At 35.4% G+C, this 22052-nt stretch overlaps 1 protein-coding gene across 3 annotated transcripts in view; it reads right to left on the bottom strand.

Annotated features, from left to right (window-relative positions):
* The window catches only part of CSMD3 (CUB and Sushi multiple domains 3), a 929671-nt gene that overhangs the window by 361363 nt on the left and 546256 nt on the right, over positions 1–22052 (bottom strand). For all 3 annotated transcript variants that reach the window (XM_054590414.1, XM_054590413.1, XM_054590412.1), the window contains 3 exons: positions 6790–6972; positions 4959–5285; positions 1757–1951 (listed from right to left, as the gene is read on the bottom strand). In XM_054590414.1, the coding sequence (XP_054446389.1) occupies positions 1757–1951; positions 4959–5285; positions 6790–6972 (705 nt within the window). The remainder of the gene's footprint in view (positions 1–1756; positions 1952–4958; positions 5286–6789; positions 6973–22052) is intronic.

Below are 22052 nucleotides of genomic sequence, written 5' to 3' on the forward strand. Positions count from 1 at the left end.
TATCATCATTTTAACCTCTCTATGCAGCTAGACGCCAAGCAGCTACTAAACCAACACCCACGTTAGGCAAGTGAGGGCCCAACAAGGCTCAACGATGCCCCAGAGGCAGTCTCTGTGTCTGTCCATTTGGACTGTGCGCAGCACCCAGTGCACAGGACAGAGTGACTCAGATCACGTCATTTCCCAATGGCTACAGGATAACTTTGAATCTGCTGAGCACTGTTACAAAGCATGTCATACTCTGGACCCTACTGGTTATTCATCAAACCACCATCCCCCACTCTCGTCACAGGAAACCAGTGCTACTCCTATGTCAGAAACACTTTTCTATCTTTCCTTCCAATACTAATGCATACTTTCCTGACTTACCCCCAAGTCTGGGCCAGGGACTATGAGGGAACACACAAATGAGCTCAGGGGTTAAGCATATTGGAAAAAGTTAAATATACCCTCCATTTTTCCCTATTTATTGTGCAAATCCACTACATTTGTAAAACACAATAGCATAGTTGTAACCATTGCCAAAGGTAATCCTATAACATTTGAGGTTTGGAAAGAAGAGTGAAGCCATTTTATTTGGTACCCCTGATATTACAAATGAGAAAGGCATTAGAAAAGGAGACAGGTAATTGAAGGGGTTAATAGGAAACCAACAATTGCGTGGTTTGGATTACTTCACCCTGAAACATTATGAACATGTTCATTTGATGAAACTCAGCATTTACAGGTCATGGCTATATTAATTAAGTCTGCTGTACTTCTGAATAGTATATATTAAGTGTTCCCAATTTATCAGCTCGAAATTGAGAAAACAAATGTTCCATTTTCAGTTTGGGCACAGGTAAGAGTAAAAATTAGGAAAGCGAGATAAAGAAGCCATTAAAAAAATTATCACTTAATCATTACATGGTGATTTATTAAAGGGTGTTTTTTGGTTGAAGTTCATCAATATCTTAGTAAAAACTCTTCTATGTCTTTTTTTAATAAAATAGATTTGTAACTTTAGGTACTAGATTGGAAGGAAAACAGTAGAATTCAGAATGTTAATTCGTATTAGGATAATTCTAATAAAGCCACCACCCACACTCCTATAGATTCTAAATTGATCATATATTTGTTGTATTTTATTTTTAACTATCATCATCCTTCTTAACTATATAATTTACGATTTTATATGCATGTATGTATTCAAAGATATATACTTCCAAACAGTATATGTGTATATTACACATATGTGCATATATTGTCCTGAATTTTCTTCACTACATTTTATTGAGATAATCAGATTGAAAAAATTAGCAAACTGTGTCTACAGAAAGTATCCATTTTAAATAATGACTGCTTTAGCATAATTTATCTATTGTAATTATTAATAGTTAACACATTTTTATAATTAAATAAGATTATACCACGAATGGTTAAAATACCAAAAAAAAGTGAATGAAAACTGTAAAGCACAATAACCTATAACTATAACATATACTGAAGAGAATTTGCAGATGCAATCAATAGTCACCATTTATTAATGTCTATCTTTTCATAAGAGCCCTTTTTAAAGAAAACTGCTAAAAGGTTTCTAAAATTATTTTAACATGGAAAATTGAAAGTAATTTTTTAAACTACATATGTCTAATGTATACAACTAGTTTCTCAAGAAAAGATCGCAACAGCTCTGATAGAACAATGCACTGCCCGTTATGGGTTCTGGTGCATAAGGATGATGGGGCGAGAGTTCTTCGCCGGCCGTCCTGCTTACCTCCGCATTTTGGAATTGGTCCACTCCACATCACTTTTCCATCCATAAGAATACATGTAATTGTTTCTGTTCCCTGGGTTTTAATAAATCCTTCTTCACAAATAACTGAAATCGAACTTCCTAATTGAAAGTTGTCCCCAAACCGCCGTGCATTGATCGGTATTCCAGGATCCGGACATTCATTATGTCCAAATGCTTGAGAAGAGAAAACAAAATCGTACAAACACTATGAGAGAAGCACTTGTGGATCTGAGAAAACAAAATTTTTTTAAAAAGTTATGTTTATTTCTAGAAAAGCCTTTATTAAAAGAAAATGGGGGGGTTCTCATCTGCCCATACGTATTTGCCAGGACGTGTCTAAGTGTGATTGTTTTAAAATATGAATTTTACAAAATATCAAAATAGAACCGTTTCTGCTTATTTCTAGACAGGATGAGGTTTATCCCACACAAAAATGTCCAGTAAATTTAGTCAGAATTCCAATTAATGTGAATACAGAGCAGGTTAACGTACACCATTGCAAACCTTTCTTATGATTCACAGTTTGAAAGGAAGAAATAGTCTCATTTTGGTAATTAAAGTAAAGTGTTTCTGTCTAGTATGAAGGTCTTACAATTTCTTTATAATTTTCCATATGTCACCTACTTTCTGCCAGCTAGGAAAAGCAGAGAGATTACTGTTTTGTAACTACTATGTTTTAGGTGCTGTGATAGGAATTTCAGAAATGTATATAATGTAAATCTGATTTAACATTTAGAACAGCCTGATGGCCGAAGTATCACCGTTTACATTGTGAGATTCAGAACCAAGTTAAACAGCTGCCTTAGAGCATAGAGTTGTACTGAAATGTATCTCCTGGTCTGGCTTTTCATTTTTTCTCAGCAATATATTGTGTCTTGGGTGATTTGTCTCATGTCTCTCACGAGAATGTGGGTTCTTGAGTTCAGAACCTGTATGGCCTTTCCCCTTTTGTGTCCCACAGTGTATATTTCGCACAGTCCCAGCAAGTAGCAGAAGTAAAATGATGATGAGCTTTTTTGAATTTTTTCAGAGATCATAGACTGCATGAGCCCTATAATTTTTTCTTCTTATTCATCTGAATGACTTCATATGTATTTTAAAATTTTAAATTAGTATAGTATAAATGGAAGGATATTTAAAATAGCAAAGTCTAAATGTGTAAAACATTTTACAAGGCATTTGCAATTTAACATTATTATATCACACTGCATAAGTACATGCAATTATTTTAAATAGTATCACTAATCCTCATGTTGATATTGTCCATAAATTATATAATTTTGTTATCAATTCTCATTTTTAAGTTAAAATAAATTAAATTCTAAAATATATAGAACACATTTTTTTAGGTACAAATAGTTAATCCTTGTTTTCTGTTGTGTTTTAAAAAAAAATTTACTTATTGATTTTTAAAGGGGAAAGGAGGGAGAAAGGGAGAAAAACATCAATGTGTGTTTGCTTCTTGGGTACCCCCTACCAAGGACCTGGACTCCAACCCAGGCATGTGTGCTGACTGGGAAATAAACCAGCAACCCTTTGGTTTGCAGGCCAGCACTCAGTCTACTGAGCCACACCAGCCAGGGCAGCTGCTGTACTTTTAAACATAACTTTGATTAAGCCTAGTTGCTCCTATACAAAATTTCTGGTAGATATTTTTTCAGCAAAAGAAAAAAAAAGAATTTCACTAGTAAGCATTAAATATAACAATTTATATGTGATGAATTAAGTTTAATTACTAAATCAACAAAATAAGAAACAAGGAGGCATATTTCCATAATATCCAGAGGTACCAAAGCATTAAAGTTAAAAATGTGCATTTATGACAAAATAAATACTGGAAATAGGTATATACATATAAGTATTTTTATATATATAAAATATTTCAAAAGGATTTTCAGATAAAGCAACTATTTTAAACAGCAAGTCTCTATGACATGTCACAAACAATTTAACTTTAATGATGGGCAATTACATGTTGACACATTAGTGACAGTCTTCACTAGTGACACTTTGAAAAGACAATAACTGTGTTTTATTACTAATTGCTAATGTTCAGCATTGAACAGACAACGATGTGGGTGAGGTGTGCAATTCTTTTTTAAAAAGCTGAAAACTAAATCCTATTCTTATGTGATGCAATTATTAATTTGTCAGGGTGGTCAGTATCTGACATTTTGGAAGTTTCAAGGAAAAACAACAAAATAATTATTAGTAATCCATGGCTGCAGGTAAAACCTTTGCAAACAGAAGCATTAGTATCTAAGTATATCAGCCTACTAAGATTGTTTTTTCTTTATGCAAATTATCTTCTGGTAATATGCCATTTTTTAAGAAAAAATAATATTCATTCTTTTGAAACACAAGGATGTGACAGACAGTAGCTCAATAATACTAAAGAAGTCTCAAATCTAGAACAATATAATAAACACAACAATATATTATCAAATGTCAAAGTAATAGTCCAAAAGCCAACTAAACGATAATAGCTGATGTTTTTTGAGCATTTATTAGGTACCATATACTCTATGCTATATTATTTACATACATCACCTATTTGACTCCTTACAGAAACCCAGTATGGTTTTACTGATGAGGACCCTGAGGCTCAGTTATAAAACCTAAAACAGGTAACAAAGCCAAAACTTGAAGGTGCATAGTTTGTCTTTAGAGTGGATATTCTTAATTGCTAAGGTATTCTCCCCTCTTGGTGGCTTTGCTAAATCAGCTCAGTGGTCTACTGCCCTTAAATTAATAATTTTCTTCTTTGTGATGCTTCCTGAGCCTTATGGAGTTGTTTAAGTCTACTCTTGGTTTATGAATATCTTAAAGGAAAGTCCTATCTCCCTTTTATCTTTGAATAAAAACAGAGCAAAGCATGTGACATATAGTAGGTTCCAAGTTATGCTTATAAGATTTAAGAAAATAAGCTAATATATTGGCTGATATAATAAAGATATTGGAAACATAGGTCCTTAATATCAGACCACTCACAAACAAAAAGAAATGACACAAGAGGGAATAAAATGTGGTTGGAAATCAAGGACCAAATGAAGATCCCCGGCACAATTATGCGTATTACTTGTTCAAGTTGCTCTCTTTACAGAATGAGAGAGCTAGTTTGCAGAGCTCCTTTCTAGCTCTACTTTGTAGAAAACTTTTAAATGGAAAAAAATAAACTTACTGTTATAAGTGATGTTAAAGCCACGTCCTGACATTGAGTGGTCAGCCTGAAATTCCAACCGCAGTATATGACTGTTACTAGTAAGATGCGAAGGCACCTCAGCCCCAGTGAAGGTTCCAAGAATCGGGGAGTCTGGAGAGTCTCCATCTTTAACAGCAAGGAAGTCAAACTGAGATTCCAGATCAAAGTCATTAAAAGAAAGGTGTATGCGACTCCCTGGATCAGAGATTATTGTCCAGATGCAGTTTAAATTATTTCCGTACCCCTCTGGATAATCAGGAGAAAGAACTGTTCCCATTGGTGCAGTGAAGTTAGAGAGGCAAGGAACTGTTAAAAAATAAGATTATAAAATACAATAAATGTTCAAAAGTCATATTTTTCCTTATTTTGTCAAATTGTACAATTAGATAATCAATTACAGTTTGAAAAAATAACATTAACCATTTAAATTATCTTATAAGACAGAAAATAAGTTACCATTTTCATATACTGGAAAAAGCAACTAATATTTGGATGACTACATGCTTACAAATGCACGAAAGTATAACTGGAGCAATAGCAGCAATTTATTAGACATTTATGTTCGTGTTATTGTACAAAGTTTTTGTTCCTGTGCTTAAAAATAATATTAAAGAGGTATTTAGAGATTTCATAGAAAGCAATTATGTTCATGAAATAACTGAAGACAAAATACATTATGTGCCTGTTAATAGAAATGGGAGTAAGGGTGGTGACCTGGTAAGTTTCACACGTGCAGTGGTCATGGAACGCTCTGATAGTGTATACATATCAAGGAGATGACTTAACCTTTATAATGGCTACAAGGGTGGCTAACACAGGAAAAACACGTAAACTCTCAAGTCAAAGTCCACACCTACCACCTATATTATAATTCATGTCTCTATTATAATTCAGATAAAATGTAGGTCTTAAAAAATGCTAGTATTTTTTAAAACCAGGAAAATATTGAAGTGAGGTTTGTGCTAATAATGTCTTTGTAGGAAGTTCAGGATATCACAAATGAAAAGCATTATCGTTATATGTTGGATACAGATGAAAAGTCTTATATTTAAAAACCAGGAAATTAGTTCTTCTTTCATGGTTTTTGGCTTATATGTTTTCATTTCTGAATATTCAAAACTAAAATCCCAAATTTTCAATATTGTGATCATAACTGGCAAGTTGTAATTGTTGGTAATGAAAATAGTATTTAGTTGACCCTGAATGTGCTTCAGTATGTGATATAAATTATGTTTTTGTTGCAGTTAAAATAAAATGGTTGAATGTATTTGAAGAAATACATTTTTAATCCAAGTATAGTATATTTCATAAACATCAATGGATTTTATTCTGTGCAACATAAATAAGTGGCATTTAAGTATGGATAAGTGTGAGCAAATACAAGCAAAACTAAGTTAAAGCATTATACACAGAATACAGGATATAAGCTTTAAATATTTTAAGTGTTTTTGATTGCACATAAGCATATACTATCTTGTTGAAATAAATTAGTCTATTAGAATTAGCTCAGATGTATAATTTCCATAAGAAGTATGCTATCTATAGAGTATAAAATGCCACCAATAAAATGTTACAAGAACACATGTAATAATATACTTTGCAATTGCCAAGTGAACTATGTTAACTTTATTTAAATCTGTAATAAAATTTATAATTTGGCATAAGCACACTTGTTAAAGATAGTATCACAAAGTGCTACTCATTCAAAAATAATTACATGGTTCCAGCTCTTTGCAATTAATTACAAAAGCAATTATATGCAAGGACAGGGTAACATATGCGATCTGGAAGCAAAGCATTTGGTACTCACAGATACAGATGGGTATGTTTGCAGACCATTGGTTATTCTCTTGACAAACAATGGATTTCTCTCCAATTAATTCAAACCCAAACTGGCATTCAAACCTTAAAACATCACGATTAGAAAATCCATCGCCTTCTCTAATTCCGTATAAAGGTGTACCAGGATCACCACAACTTTCTTTTTCAATTTCTGTAAAAACAGATTATAGTCAGTTTCTAAGGGTTTCAGACATGTGATACCCATGCGGGCAGTTTAGTTAGCATACGAACATTCTACATTTGAGACATTTCAGAGCAAAAGATAAAAATGTTATCCAATGTTATCTTTTTATCATTGGCTACTTTTATGGACCTATTCTGATGAAACGATCTTCAGGGAATAATTAGTGTGTTACTCTCATTTTGAGAAAACTGAAGTCACCAAAGCTACTGGTATTTTATTTTTATCTATGTTGCAGTGACACTGGTCTATATTTTTTTGTGTGTGTGTACTGGTCTTATCCAGATTTAATATCAAGGGATGAGATTAGTGATTTTCTAACTTTCACTAGTCTTCAGGCTAGGTTTTATAACAAGAAAATTTGGATCCTTGGGTGTTAGAACTTCCAAAAAAAAAAACCCCAAACTGGCTGTATCTGGTATAATTTTGAGACACATATCTGACTACCATTTCAATCTCCTCTAGTGTTACTTTCCTATTGAAGTATGGGTTTTACCACATCTCTTCGTAGCTGAATCAAGTTCACATCACTTAATGTAAGCCATCATTCAGTTATTTAATTTATTCAGCAACTATTTATTTGAACACCTAAGATGTACCAGATTACATTCTATTCATTAGTATGCGGGATAAACCAATGAATAAACTACGATTTCTGCTCTCTGGTAGCATGAATTCCATCATAAATTTACAAATAAGAAAAAAATGTAAGGTATCTTATTTTAGAAGGCAGTATGTGCTGTGGGGAGGGTGTCGAGTACTGACTATTTGGTCTAACATGCTAGGTGATGATGGGACGGCATTGTTGCTAGACTCCAGAATTGTATTACCTATTGAAATTGCTTCTCTTTTGGAAAGAATGAAGGAATGGATTCTTTTTCATCTGAAAATGTCTTTATTTTGGAGGCACTGACTTATGATTTTCTCAGCATACCTCTAGATCCCATCTATATCTTGATAAGTTCATTTATATTTATCTTACAGATGCCCTACAGCCTCATAACAACTGAGATTTTCTCTTCTTATTCTTAAGGAACTGTATGCTGTATATTATTTTTAAATGTTTTCCATCACTGTTGGATTAGGATTGAGAGTGTTTACCATTTAAAAACCACACACACACACACACACACACACACACACACAGTTTTGTTTGCTGTTTAAATTTAATGTTCTTTAAAATAAAGGATATATTTGCAAATAAAGGGGTAATCTTGAAGCTGCAATACTCTCTCAGAATGAAAAAAAACAATATGCAGCAAGTAAAGTAAATATACACCTATTATATATAACTGCTTTTGACATTTTTTTTCTACCCAGGAGGCAACGCTAATGTCTGAACAAATAATTCATGTGCAACAGGTGAGTACCATACTAGAGATGGGTACAAAGAACAATTACGAATAATGACAACTGTCATTGCGCATTAAAACTGTGCTGGTACTGTAAAAGCATTTTAAAACATTTACTATGTAATTTAATGGTCATAAATCTATAAAGGAACTATCGCCATCTACGTTTACAGAAGAGAAAACTGGTGGTCAGAGAAATTAAGTAATGTTATAGACTGAGTATTTGTGTTTACCTCCCAATTCATCTGCTTCCTCCAATTCACATGGTAAAGCTTAACCCCCAATATGATGGTATTTGGAGGTGATGTTTCAGGAGGTTATTAGGTGATGAGGTAGAGCCCTCATGAATGGGATTAGTGTCCTTATAAAAGAGGACTTGAAAGTCTCCCTGTCTCTTCTGCAATGTGAGGTCACTGGGAGAAGAGAGCTACCCATGCACTCTTTCCTGACACTGAATCATTCTGTGCCTTGATCTTGGGCTTTCTAGTTTCCTGTTTATAAGACATGTCACCTATGGTATTTAATTATTGATTTATAAAAGTTATTTAGTATTTATAATGAATCAAAAATAATACTAGGCACTAGGAATATAAAGAAAAGTAAGATGTAGCCTTCATCCTTAAATGAGAACACAAAGAAGCCACAGAATTGGTGATTTTTGAAATATCTTAGAGTTTTCTCTCTGAGTGAACTGGGGAAGAGTGAGGAAGAAAAGGTATCCCCAGTGCGAAGAAGAAGAAGGGCAGTATGAGAAAAGATATGAAATGTCTTTCCTTCTCTTTCCTTCCTCAAACTGTGGCTTGATTTGGATTAGTTAGGAGGCTGCCTGGGTCCACTGGGACTATTACAACAGCATACCATGAACCGGGTCATTTATAAACCACAGAAATTTGTTTCTCACAGTTTTGGAGGCTGAGAAGTCCAAAATAGAGATACCATCAGGCTTCGTGTCTGGAGAGAACCCATTTCCTGGTTCATAGATAGCTGTCTCTTTGCTGTGTCATCCCGTGGTGGAAGGGGAAAGGGAGCTCTCTGGTCTACTCATTCTATTCATTAGCTCTCCACTCTCGTGAGCACAACTGGAATACCAACCCACTGGGACTTAGGTTTCAGGATGTGAATTTTGGAGAGATGCAAATATTCAGCCTATGCAGAGGCAGTGATGGTGGCATCAGGGATCGAAGAGGCAGCAAAGTCAAGGAGGTGATGGTGGGGCTGGGAGCCAAACGAGTAGAAGCAGGGCCATTGAGGTGGCCAATCAGTTTGCGGGATTCCTGACATTCGGGGAAAGTGTGCAGATGATAAGGGTGTTAAGGTTTAGGGTAGCCAAACGTCTCTCTCTCAGTAAGGGGGTGTAGAAAAGGGGAGGCTACAAAGAATCCTGAGGAGGTTGAACTAAAATTGGAGGAATTAGTAGAAATCCATGTTCAAAATATAGACAGAGATGGATAAAGAGATGATAAATAGATATAGATATGTGTATGTATATGCATATACATACATATACGCCAAACATACACACATGTATACATACTTGTATGGATGAATATTTTCTAGGTTCATCCACTAAGAGTCCTAAAAGCAATAAATCCCTCTACTAACACATACACTGAATGTCAGATCTTGGTCTAATATCATTTTTCACTAAAAGAAACCTGCAAGGCCTCTTCCCAGTTGAACAAGGAAAAGTACAAGATGAGCCTGAAACATCTTGCTGTGTCAAAGAACAATAGCAAAAAAAAAAAGGCTTAAAGAATGATATAATTTATTAAAAGACAGAGAAGCTTGCTTGAAGGGACTCCCACCACCATTTTCAGGCAGTTTTAAACAACAATGTAATGACAGATTGCAATTAATTGAATAAAATGTAAATGCATAAATCCATGTTGATGGGAGAGAAAACTCTGTCTCCATGTAGATTAACAGTTAAAAGATGAAAATCCACATTTGATAGCCATCACAGTGATTTTGGATTTTGCGTGAATGTTCAATAAAGAATCAAGATGCTGACATAGTTTTGGATGCCCTGTTTTTGAAACATTCATCAGTCACAAAGGTGAAAATGATAATGTTATCAGTGGAAAACCCAGGAGACACTAATTTTACTAGGTGATCAAGGATCCCATGACCAGTGTAGGATATACTGACATTATTCACCTTTACCTCCTAATGTGATGCACTAAGATAATCAGCATCATTTCTGTTAAGAATGAATGGCCTAAGTCTGTATATGAAGAAAGACTGGATAGACCCAGATTAAGAGGCACATTATGGAATGAAAGGCTTGTACTTTTAATGCGGTCATGATCATGAAAGACAGGGAAAAACAGGAACACATCCAAATTGAAGGAAATAAAGGAGACATAACGAGTGAATGAAATGAATTTATGTGGGTTGAATCCTGACAAGGAAGGGAAAAGAAATATATTTGGATAGAGAAATTTGAATGGGATCTGTGAATTATTTGGTAGTGTTGTATCAATATTGATTTTCTAATTTAGATGGTTGTTATGTGAAAGTCTTTATTTTGGTGAAATTCAAACAGTATTTGGGAGTGATGAAGCATTATGTTTGTATCTTGCTCTCAGATGGTGCTGTGGTGGTTTTCAAACATGTCTGCAAATTCTTTATGGTTCCTCCTATCCAGGGGTGGAGTCAAATCAAATTCTCCTCTCTTTGATTATTGGTCAGCATTAGTAACTAGCACCTAATTAATGACATGTAGTACAAGTGACAACTGTGACCACTTCTTTTGGCTTCTCTCCTAACACTAGCAGTTGGCTCAAGCTCCTGCAGGTTTGGACCATTGGAACCGCCGCCTTCATCTTGTCTATTGCACCAAAAACTATAGCAGCTCCAGGAGCCTTATTTGACCCTACAGAATTGACAGAAGCATTATCTTCGTTCACTAAGGGGCTGCAATGCCATGGAGGTGAGTTAAATGGCTGAGGGATGGACTTTGGCCACCAAGGGGCAGGAGGTGGAAGGAAACCAGTAGATAAATTGTTCACCCACCTTGCCCAGAACAGGCGGTTCCAAAGCAAAGCTGGTCCACGTGGCCCACATCATTCAATACATCACTATGTTGCTTCTGAGGCGGTAGCCACCCAGTAACATGCCATCTTATATTTGATTCTCTATTTTCTTGTTATCTCTCTTTTTCTCTCTTTCTCTTTAACTCATTTGATTGTCTTGAAATTGCCTTTCTTCCTTCCTGCCATAAAGTATTAGTCGATATGCTTTGCCTCAGTTGCCTGTTTTCTAGGGAATCCAGGATAGGGTAAGTAGCATCACTAGCAAAAGACTAGAAAACAAGGTAAGGGACTGGGCTAAAGATTATAAGCACAGATGCGATTTCCAGGGAGACAAGAAAATTATCTGTCAGTACTGAGTGACTATTTGAAGGAGGTTTGCTAAATGTTATTACTGCTTTAACTCATGTATTTCTAATTGGAACATTGAGATCAAGGAACTGTTTTTCTAGCTTAATAGGTGGAAAAATTAGGCTGAGCAAGACCGACCAAGGTCATATATGCCAAAATAGCTAAATGAGATTCTACTCAACATCTACCTGACTCCAATGACCATACTCTGCTCCGCTATTTCATGCTGCTTGATAGAAATGATAGAGAGAACACCATGAGCCAGGTACTGGGATAATTAAGATGGAAGACAAATGAATTTGATTCCAGCATTGGAAGAGAAAAGATAGCAACATTAATTTTCAAGTGAGTTTTGTCTTGAATGCTTCAACACCCTAATTCCACCTCTGTATGGCTCCAGAGTGATTTAAAAACTATTCAGATCTCTTCAAGTTATTTTCCCATCTCTCAAGTCCTGTCACCCACCATTTTTGCTACAAGCTACCTAAGTGTCAGGCATGCAGAAACACTCGCTGTTCCCTCTCACACCTGCGTGCCCTTAGGCATGACATGTTCTCTGCCTGGAAAGAAGGTGTTCTCTTGGGACACAAAATCTGGGGAAATTCTTATGCATCTCTCAAGGTCCAACTCTGCTTCTTCCATAAAAACTGTTTTAAGCTTGCAAGCAGTTACTTCCTCCTTTCTTTGGGCTTCTGTAAACCTTAGGGCATACTTAGGTTGGTCCATATATTTTACCTTAATTATTAATTACTCATCTGTATCTCCCCATTAACTTTTCTTGATCTTTGCATTTCAACTGTCTACACACATGGTGATAACAAATATTTATGTATCATTTATGTGTCAGGCAAAGTTCTAAGCACTTGTAACATTAAATCCTGACATGGCTCTATGAGGACCCAATGAGATAACGTTAAATGCTAAACCTGTTAAATGTTTAACATTTAACACAAATGTTAAATGGCAAAATTGGATTTGCACCTGGATGACTTAGCTCCAGAATATGAGTTCTTAAACACTATATGCACTCTCAGAGCCTAATATTCAAGCACAGTTGCGGAACATACAAAAAAAGAAGGCAGACAATAAAGAATTAACATACAAAAGTATGTGGTTCTGTTAGTAAATATAAGGCACCACAAATTCATGCAGTTATAGAGAACTACATAGATTTTAAAAAACCCATGGAACGACACAGTTACATCTTCTGAATAATTTAAATGTTAGAGTTGTATTATTATTGTAGGATTTGAGCGGTGGGTATTTTCTATTAACCCCTTAAGAATGGTTCTCCACACATTTCTGCCCTGCTTTTTGCCCCTCCCCCAAGCATGGGAGTAGAGGCTGACCCACATGGACCCATACTACCCTCCTCCGCTCCCGGACTTTCTGCGTGTGCAGCGGGTGGTCAGGAAATGGGTGGCGCTGGGAGGAGGTCAGGAGAAAAGTGTAGCAGGGATATTTTCCCCCCAGTTTCTCCTCTGCCTGGTCACCAAGGCCTGGGTGTGTCCCTTTACTGAAAGGCAGCTTATTTCAGGCTGCCCTGTCCAGACAGCTGTCCTCTGAGAGCTGCGTGTCTCGTGCCTGAAGGTGATCAGGGAAGCCCACTCCGTCAGTCAGGGATACTGTATAACACTTGTTAATTTCCTCAAGCTCTGCACACACATCCCCAGTGTGAAGGTGTTGTTTAATGCCTGCAGCGTTCTTGACGGATTGCAATACATTTTACCATTGAAATCTTCGGCTTCCTACTGATACTTGATATTAATATTTTACAATATTTTGTTTTGCAGAGGATAAGATGGGGTTGGAATTCTTTTAACAAGGGTTGCCTCTTTGGAGGATCAGCTAAATATTATGCACCATTCACAACTACATTTGGAAAGGACAAAGTGCATCTCCATTCACAGAGTCAGAGGGTGGGCGTCCCTGGAATAGCACCTGGCTCTGCTCTTTTTCTTCCCTGCTGTGGAGGCAAAGAAATCAGAAGCTGAGGAAGAGGTGCCAAAATACGTGAGGATGGAAGATTAGAGGAAATGTAGGCAGAACACTCCAGAAGGCTCTCCTGCTGGCAGTTAGTTGAGAACAAAATTGGAAATGTAGGTTTAAATGGCAGTGGCTGAAATTTGTACAACAGGACTCTTTCAGCACCTTTTTTTTTTAGTGACCAAGTAACTTTGATCTGTGATGCCTAAAGTAATAAACTTTAATTTTAAATTCAATCAGATTTCCCAGCAAAGACTAACATCTGGCCTTAAAGTGACATAGAAATTCCCATTGATCAATCTCTGACTTGACAACAGTTGACACTGTAATTCAAATACTTCACAGAGAAACTGTGTAGGTTAAAAGAAAGTGATCTGTAAAACTTGCAGTTTTGCTGATTCTTAATGTTAAGAAGCCTCTTGGGAATCTCATTACCTTGGCAACGGGCTTACAAAGGTTGTGAAATACAGAATCATGCAGCTAGAAAAGACCTTGTGAGTTAAACTCTATCTCACCTTCAAGCATTTCAGACAAATGAGACTGCAGTCAACATTTAAAGATATTTGGAGAAGGAAGTCTATAACTTGCCAGGCAATGTAATGAAGGACATATTTGCAATAATAAATATATAAAGTGTTTCATAATCCTGATGAAAACACTGACATTTAAAAGCTTCAGATTATGTATAACCATTTAATTAAAAATATGCAAAATTTATAGTGCTGATAAATATACCCTGAGACAAGACCTCCAAAGTTGACCATTACACAGAGCTGGGAGAAGAAAACACTTGCAACCAGTATGTAAACTATACACTCTTCTGAGATGTAGCAAATAGAGGCACTCAAAAACAAACAAATAAAAAATCTGAATTCTTAAGCATATTTCACCTTAAATATTACTAAGTACCTTAATACATTTAATAGAATTGGGAACTCCTTATTTGTAATAAAAATAATTTGCTTTTTTTGGTTCTAAATATAATTTTATCTGACATATTATTGGAGTCTTTTTAAATTGTGTTTATGTATTTATGGCAAACCTTTTATATATTGTTATATCAGTGCCTGAGTCTCAAACTGGGAAGATAATTGAGGGACCTACAGTTAATGTCTGTGGATACAGAAAAGGAGTTTCCCAGCCTTCATAGGTGCCAGGGTCTGAATGTGTTCCCTCCAAATTCAAAGATGTTGGCATCGGGAGTTGCATACTTTGGGAGGTGATTAGGTCAGGAGGGCGGAGCCCTCCTAAATGGGATCCACACTCTTATTAAAGAGGTTCCTTAGAGAACCCTTGTCCCCTGCCACCATGTGAGGACACAGCAAGAAGGTGTCGCTATGAACCAGAAAGAGAACCCCCACTGGAAGATCACACGCTGGCATCTCGATCTTGGACTTCTAGCCTCCAGACTGTGAGAAATAAATTTCTATTGTTTATAACCTACCCAGTCTGTGGTATTTTGTTAGAGCGACCTAAGTGGATTAAGGCAATAGGTTTGAAATCTATGAACTTGCATTAGGTAGCATTATCCTCCAACCTAGTGATTATCCAACTTTTGGTCATGGGTTTCCTGGGGTTTTATGCAAGATAACACTCAAAAATTGTAACTCTACATACACTCTTTCTCTCTCAAGAGAACATGTTGGAATATGAGAGTGAGGCCAAAGTTATTTTTAGGGAAAATAGGATTTTCCAATTTAATTAAAAATAAATAAATAATTTACAAAAGTAGGTATCTCAATTACTATTAATAATATATTTCTTGAAATTTTGCAACAGGTCAAAATAAGCCACAATGTAACAACTCCAATGTTAAGAACTAATGCTAACACAATAGTTCCCCAGTATATAAATTTATTTCATTGTCCAAAACAATTTAATTGATCCAGATGGTAGTCAATTAAAAATCATAAACAAACAAACAAAAAAAGCTACTTCCTGACGATGATAAAGTATCTTAGTTCGGGGAATCTAAAGGCCATTCTTACCAACTTCAAAACATTTAATCAAATCATTTTAGTTTGTTATTTACTAAGGGCCCACTGTGTCCCAAGAACTGTGCAAGAAAGTATAACCACAGGGGTGTCATAATTCCAGCTCTTAAAATGCAGTCCAATAAGAGCTGCCAAGTAGATGTATGAAGGATATATTTTATATTCCTTGGCACTCGTTTTTAAGAGACTACCGGTATGCTCTGAACAACACCTATGCCACAAAATTTAAATGTTTTAAAATAAATCTCAAATCCAAGAGGATTTGAGAAGCTAAATGTATTTCCTATGTATTCTGATTTAAAGAATATCTTTACTATGAAATGTCAAGTGACAAATAGCTCCTCCTGCCTGACTTGCCCTGGGGTAGTGTCCTTAAAACTCGGCCCATTGTTTATAGACTTAAGGTCCTTCAAACAGCCTCCTCAGCATTTGCCTTCAGTTTGTGTCTAGAGTACAGTGTCTGTGACAAAAGAACAACGTGGAAGGCAAGATTTGAATACCCAGGAATACATGCTCAAGGGTATTTCCACCATAAAAATCTCAAATCAGTTGACATCAACCATAGCCAGCTAACCGCAGATAGCTTCATTATCAGTTTTTTCAGGAACAGTGACCTTACCCATTTATACATTTGTTCAATCATCTATTAGTATTTTCACTCAAGAAAAATGTCTTGAAATTGTACTATATCATAAATGTTTTGAAAATAGATGTAAGACTTAATCTATTTGTGCTTACCAGAAAAAAACAAGTATTATAAATAATGTAGTTTTAGAATAAAATATATGGGAGACCTGAGAGGAAAATGAACAATTTCACTTAGGAATGGAAAAGCAAAAAAGATTCTAGAAACTGAAACAAAAACTGAGTTTGGGCAGATTTTAGGAATGTGTGTTTGGGGGCAGGGGGAGGGGTGTGATAGTTTCAGGCATTTCAGGCAGAGGGAACAGTTTCTCCAGGGGAATGAAAGCGTGGAACAACATAGTTGGAGAAACTCAAGCCGCTCTGTACTGCTGGCGTTTGACTGTAAGGGGAGTGAGGTGAGGTTGGAGAGATGCGGGATACCCTTGTGTGCTCTAGGAAGGACCTTTGACTATATTTTTAGCAGAGATAAGCTATTGATAAAGCATTCTCATGATGCACACCGAAAAGATACTCCACACAGAGCAGTCACACTAATCTTGTGTAAAATGAACTAAACATAAAGAGTCAATAAAGACAAATGACTGTACTCTCTTTTGAACATACTGTCTAATAATGGAACAGTAAAAATGAAAATATCAGGAAGTACACCTTTGTTTAAGAAGACTCACTGTAGCATTGTTCAGTTGCAACCTTACTTAACCCGTATATTCTTTAAACATTTTCCTTTGAAGTACCCTGGATCGAGGAACAAAGTGAAATATAGATTTTGTCTAAATCTCTGTAGCTACCTGTTTAAGAGAGTTTGCAAGCAGGGATAGATCAATATTTTTTTTTAACTATAATAGTAACCAAAGAAAATAGATTTTTCTTTCAAAAGGGCCATAACTGCTAGGAGCCCAAGAGCAGCCATCAAAAAAGTCTTTATTGCTCTTACTGCATCTACCAGGAGGTAGAAGGACTTAAAATTATTTGAATGTGTATCTATAAAACAAGTAAGAAAAATCAACCAATCTTATTATTAAAAAAAAGACCACACGGAGAGAAGCCAGAGTGTAACAAATGAGCAGAATATGCCTTCTGCCCTAAAAAAAAATGACAGTATTGCTACAGTGATAGGCCTTTATGAAATTATGCCCTGGCTCTATTCATATGCCTTTTTTTCAACCTAAGAAACAGGTATTAAGTGCCCATGTTTGCTGAGCTAGTCATTGGGGAGTGAGGTAGGGGTGAGGAAGGACCCTAGGTGAATGGACTAGGTGTTTGCTCAGGAAGATAGACACAGCATTTAATCACTGGTGATAGATATGAAACAACAAATAAAAATAAGGTTCTTGGATCTGGTTTCTTCACATAATTTAGGTCTTTGAGGCTACTATGATAACCACTTCTCAACTGTATTTAAGGTTCCAGGGGCTTTGTGCCCAATAAAGATCTAACCTCAGGAAAGGACCCTGTAGCAATCAGATATATTTTCATTTGAATTTGAATTATGATATAACTTCTTACAAATTATCTTCTTGCAACTTTGAATGATCATGTAATTTCTTACAAGTTAATAAACTAAGATATAAAAGATATTTTACAGGTTAAAAAGTACACAGTGCCAGTTATAAAAATAGTCACAGGGATGTAAGGTACAGCACAGAAAATATAGCCAATAATGTTGTAATAACCATGCATGGTGCCAGATGGATACTAGATGCATCAGGGTGAGCACTTCATAAGGTACATAAATGTAAAATCACTATGGTGTACATCTGAAACTAATATAATACTGTATGTCAACTGTAATTTAAACTTTTTTAACTTCAAAAATAAAAAAGGAAAAATATTTTTACCAGGTGAATTTTAGCTTTCATGAGACTTTCCTTGAAATGCTCTAAAATAAGCCAGAAGACCCTAAGTGGAGACTACTCCAAAACTGAAAATATAGGACACTGAAAAGATTTACACCAAATCAAGCCTATGATTTTCATTATTATTTAAAAATTCTGGAGGAGGCAGCAACTGGAGTAATATTACATTGAAGTTAATTATCATATTAATTGTATTTCTGTAACTGAAGAAACAGAAAAAAATAATATCAGAGAAAAAGGTAGAAAGTGTTGAACTAGTTTAATTAATAGTGGACTTCTTAAGCAGTAAACATTTCTAAATTGTCTTCATATGCCTGGGACTGAGCAAATGGAAAGGTGTTCAATATGTTATTTTCTCTTCTTTATTTTCATGAATCATAAGAGAAATCAGAGGTAGAAAAATTGGAAGGCAGAGCTGAACATCGTTAGAAACCCTAGTTTACACTAATTAGTTGTAACTTGACTAATCCCAAACATAGAAATCTGGGTTTATAAACAGTTTCCATATTTGATTTACAGAGAGCCATTCTAAACAACAGTATGATTTGTATATCATCACCATTATTTAAAAAAAAATTACATACTAATCATATATCAAATTATTCTAGAAAAACATGATGTAGGATGTCATGCCTGGCCATTATGTGACTGGTGGTCTGTGGACCTCTGGGGACCTGATATAGAAAGGGATGAAGGAGAAAAAAATGTCAGAAGCCAGAGGGGAGGAAGAAGAGAGACACCAATTATTAACAAACTGTGCTTTGAATCTTTGCTGGCCCATGGGAAAAATTCTGATCTTAGAGAGTGAAGTTGGGGTTATAAATGTGTGATTCTGGGTACAAGTCAGTGACGCTATAGGCCTCAGATGAAAAACTGAGAAAAAATATTAAGAAAAGCCTGTACTCCTCTCATCCACCATGGGAGAAGTTCTCGTGGTTTAAACTGTGAGCTTAAATGACCAACAAAATGACCAGTTGGTCTCCGATGGTGAAATGCCAACATTAAACTAGAATTGCTTAGCTCCATAGCACAAGCCTTACCTGAGGTGAATGCCACCCTCGCTGATCACAGAATGTTTGTCCTTTGATTTGCTAATTATTTGAGATATTCTAAAAGCTCTGATGTGTGAAAAATTAAACAGAATCACCAGGAAAACCAGAATCCACATGGCTTCTCTGATCTTAGTTAGCAACTCAATTAACAATGCTAATGTGCCAAATATGCCATAGAATAGATTATGTGGAGTTCGGCTGTGTAGGCAGAATGATTTAAAAAGAGAGAGAGAGAGAGAGAAGAGCAAATATTTATCAATGATAATAAAATTTCACAAGTTCTATCCCTGACCTAACAAGATTACCTTGTCTAGGCTTTCACTAATGCTTTGTTCCTTGATGTGTTCCTGCTTTGTCAGCATTTGGCACCATTTGATAATAAAGAAAAGAAGCATGCAGTGAAGTCTTAGAACTGTTTTCGTTTTCCTTGTAAAATTCAGTTTTAGCAAAACCCCTACTAGGTCCGTTTAACAAGAAAAATCTTTAATAACTGATTGGGTTCCACATCCTCCACCATTCCCAGGTGACGTCCAATCACCCTGGCTTGCCTTCAGGAAGAATTCCTTAGGTTGGTTTAACCAGAATCCCCCTTACTTCTGAAGTTTCCTCTTTGTCTTTTTCCATCCAGTGACTCCCCCTGAACTCCGCAACCCCTGCCTGCAACACCACTATGCTCTTTGGCTATAAATTCCTACTTGCCCATGCTGTATTCAGAATTGAATCCAGTCTCTCTCTCCCACTGCAAAACCCCACTGCTGTGGTTCCTACACCAAAGCCAAGACTCCTCTCCCACCTTGAATGAAGTCTGCTTTACTGTTTTCAAAAATTCATAAGTAATTTTTATAAACAAAATATAAGAATACGATTTACTCAAGCTGTAGAGATCTAGCATTGCTTGCGTGAATGTACTTTAAAACTTGCTTATATATAAAAGAAAATACCTTGTAAGGTTGTTTTGGGACTTATATTAGATAATTCTTATAGACACTGTTCAGTACAGGTTGTTATTGGGGTGATTTATGAGGTGCCTGGTCTTGACGCTAAGGTAACTACAGAATCATGAAAACCAATAAAGGGGGAAGGACTATTCCAGGGTATTAGAGACAAAAGAGACATAAACAACCAAATGCAATGATTGAAATTTAAGTCTTACATTAGAAAATCTATAAAAGATCTTTTTGTTATAATTGGGATACTGAAAATAGATGGCATAGTAGATAGAATTAGTTAATTAATGTCAATTATTTTAGTGTGATGACAATATTGTGGCTATATAAGGGAAAGTTCTTATCATTAGAAGATGCTTATATATTTGGGGTGAAATATAGCATGATGATTGTACCTTGCTTTCCCATATTTTCAGAAAAATAAAGACAGAAAAAGAGAATAAAGAAATAAAGTCTGGCTGTGTGTGTGTGTTTATGTGTGTATGTACAGAGTGAGAGAGAATGTACATCAATATGTCAAATCTTAAGAACTAGTGAATGATATATCAGTGCCTCTCTTATAATTCTTGTCAGTTTTCCTTCCATTTTAAAATTTTCAAAATAAAAACAAAAACAAACCAATTACCTAAAAGTCATTATTCATAAGCTAAAAATAATATCAGTATAAATAACAACAGCAATCACAATAAAACAGTTTGGGTCATAATTTAAGGGAGAATGTTAAAAGGATTCATTTCTAAATGAACATAAAAAAACAATGTATACTGAGTTTTCTTTTGTATTTCCCTGCACATATAAAATATAATATACTAAAACAGAGAAACAAGTTAGTGATTAGTAACATTCAAATGACATATTTTTGTGAGTAAAAAGCAGGTCACATTATTTGTTGATATGTAACAAAAATAACTTATCTGTTAATGCATCTATGAAATGTAGAGTTAAATTATCAGTTCGAAAATCTGAAAAACTAGAAATGTAATAATCATTAACTTAAGCATTTATTGAGGTAGGACCACTTGCTCAGTTTGAAAGAAATATTAACACAGAGAGAAAAGAATAGGGAACACTATATTACAGATTTCTTATTATAAATGATGAGCACTCATTTCCTCATGAATTTTCTTGTCAATAGTGACAGAATATTTGTTGTCCCTATTTCCTGATAAAGGAACTATTCTGCCACTGTGCCACCAATAGGTCAAAACAGTTCAGTATATTTCTCACAGGCATTTCAGCCTGTATTTGCCTGTTCTTGTGGTGAGTATATCAGATTGGACATGTCACATCTCACATTCTTGAAGACATCAAATAGCTTAGTTGATATATTTCATTAAAGTGTAAGATGAATTCTAAACATCAAATGTCAACAACAATCACTTTTCATTCTTATCAAGGAACAAGGGTATCATTGTCCATGAGCATCATCAGGAACCTTGTTTTCATAGTTCAACCCATCTTGCTACATAGGTTTTATGTGCAGTAATGAGCTGATATTTGCATGGAAGGGAATGGAACACAGGCTTTGGACTCAAGCTATCTGGGTTTAAATCTAATCTTTGCTACTGTTGATTTTGTAAGTTTGGATATGTTACTTAAAATCACAAATACTTAGTTGCATCATCCTTATACCAGAAGGAACACAGCAATAACCACCTCATAAAATTATTGGTATGCTTAATTCATGTAATTAAAAAAGCACATTGCCTTGCACATATTAAGCACATAAGTTCTGTTATCCAATAATAACGTATTGAACATACACTCTGTGCTATGAATTGCACTAGATGATTGGGTAGAAAGGGTAGAAACAGAGGCATCAATTACAAAAGTAT

The sequence above is a fragment of the Pteronotus mesoamericanus genome, unplaced genomic scaffold (assembly GCF_021234165.1).
Source record: "Pteronotus mesoamericanus isolate MK-2021 breed Mesoamerican mustached bat unplaced genomic scaffold, CSHL_Meso_final scaffold_174, whole genome shotgun sequence".
Lineage (NCBI taxonomy): Eukaryota > Metazoa > Chordata > Mammalia > Chiroptera > Mormoopidae > Pteronotus > Pteronotus mesoamericanus.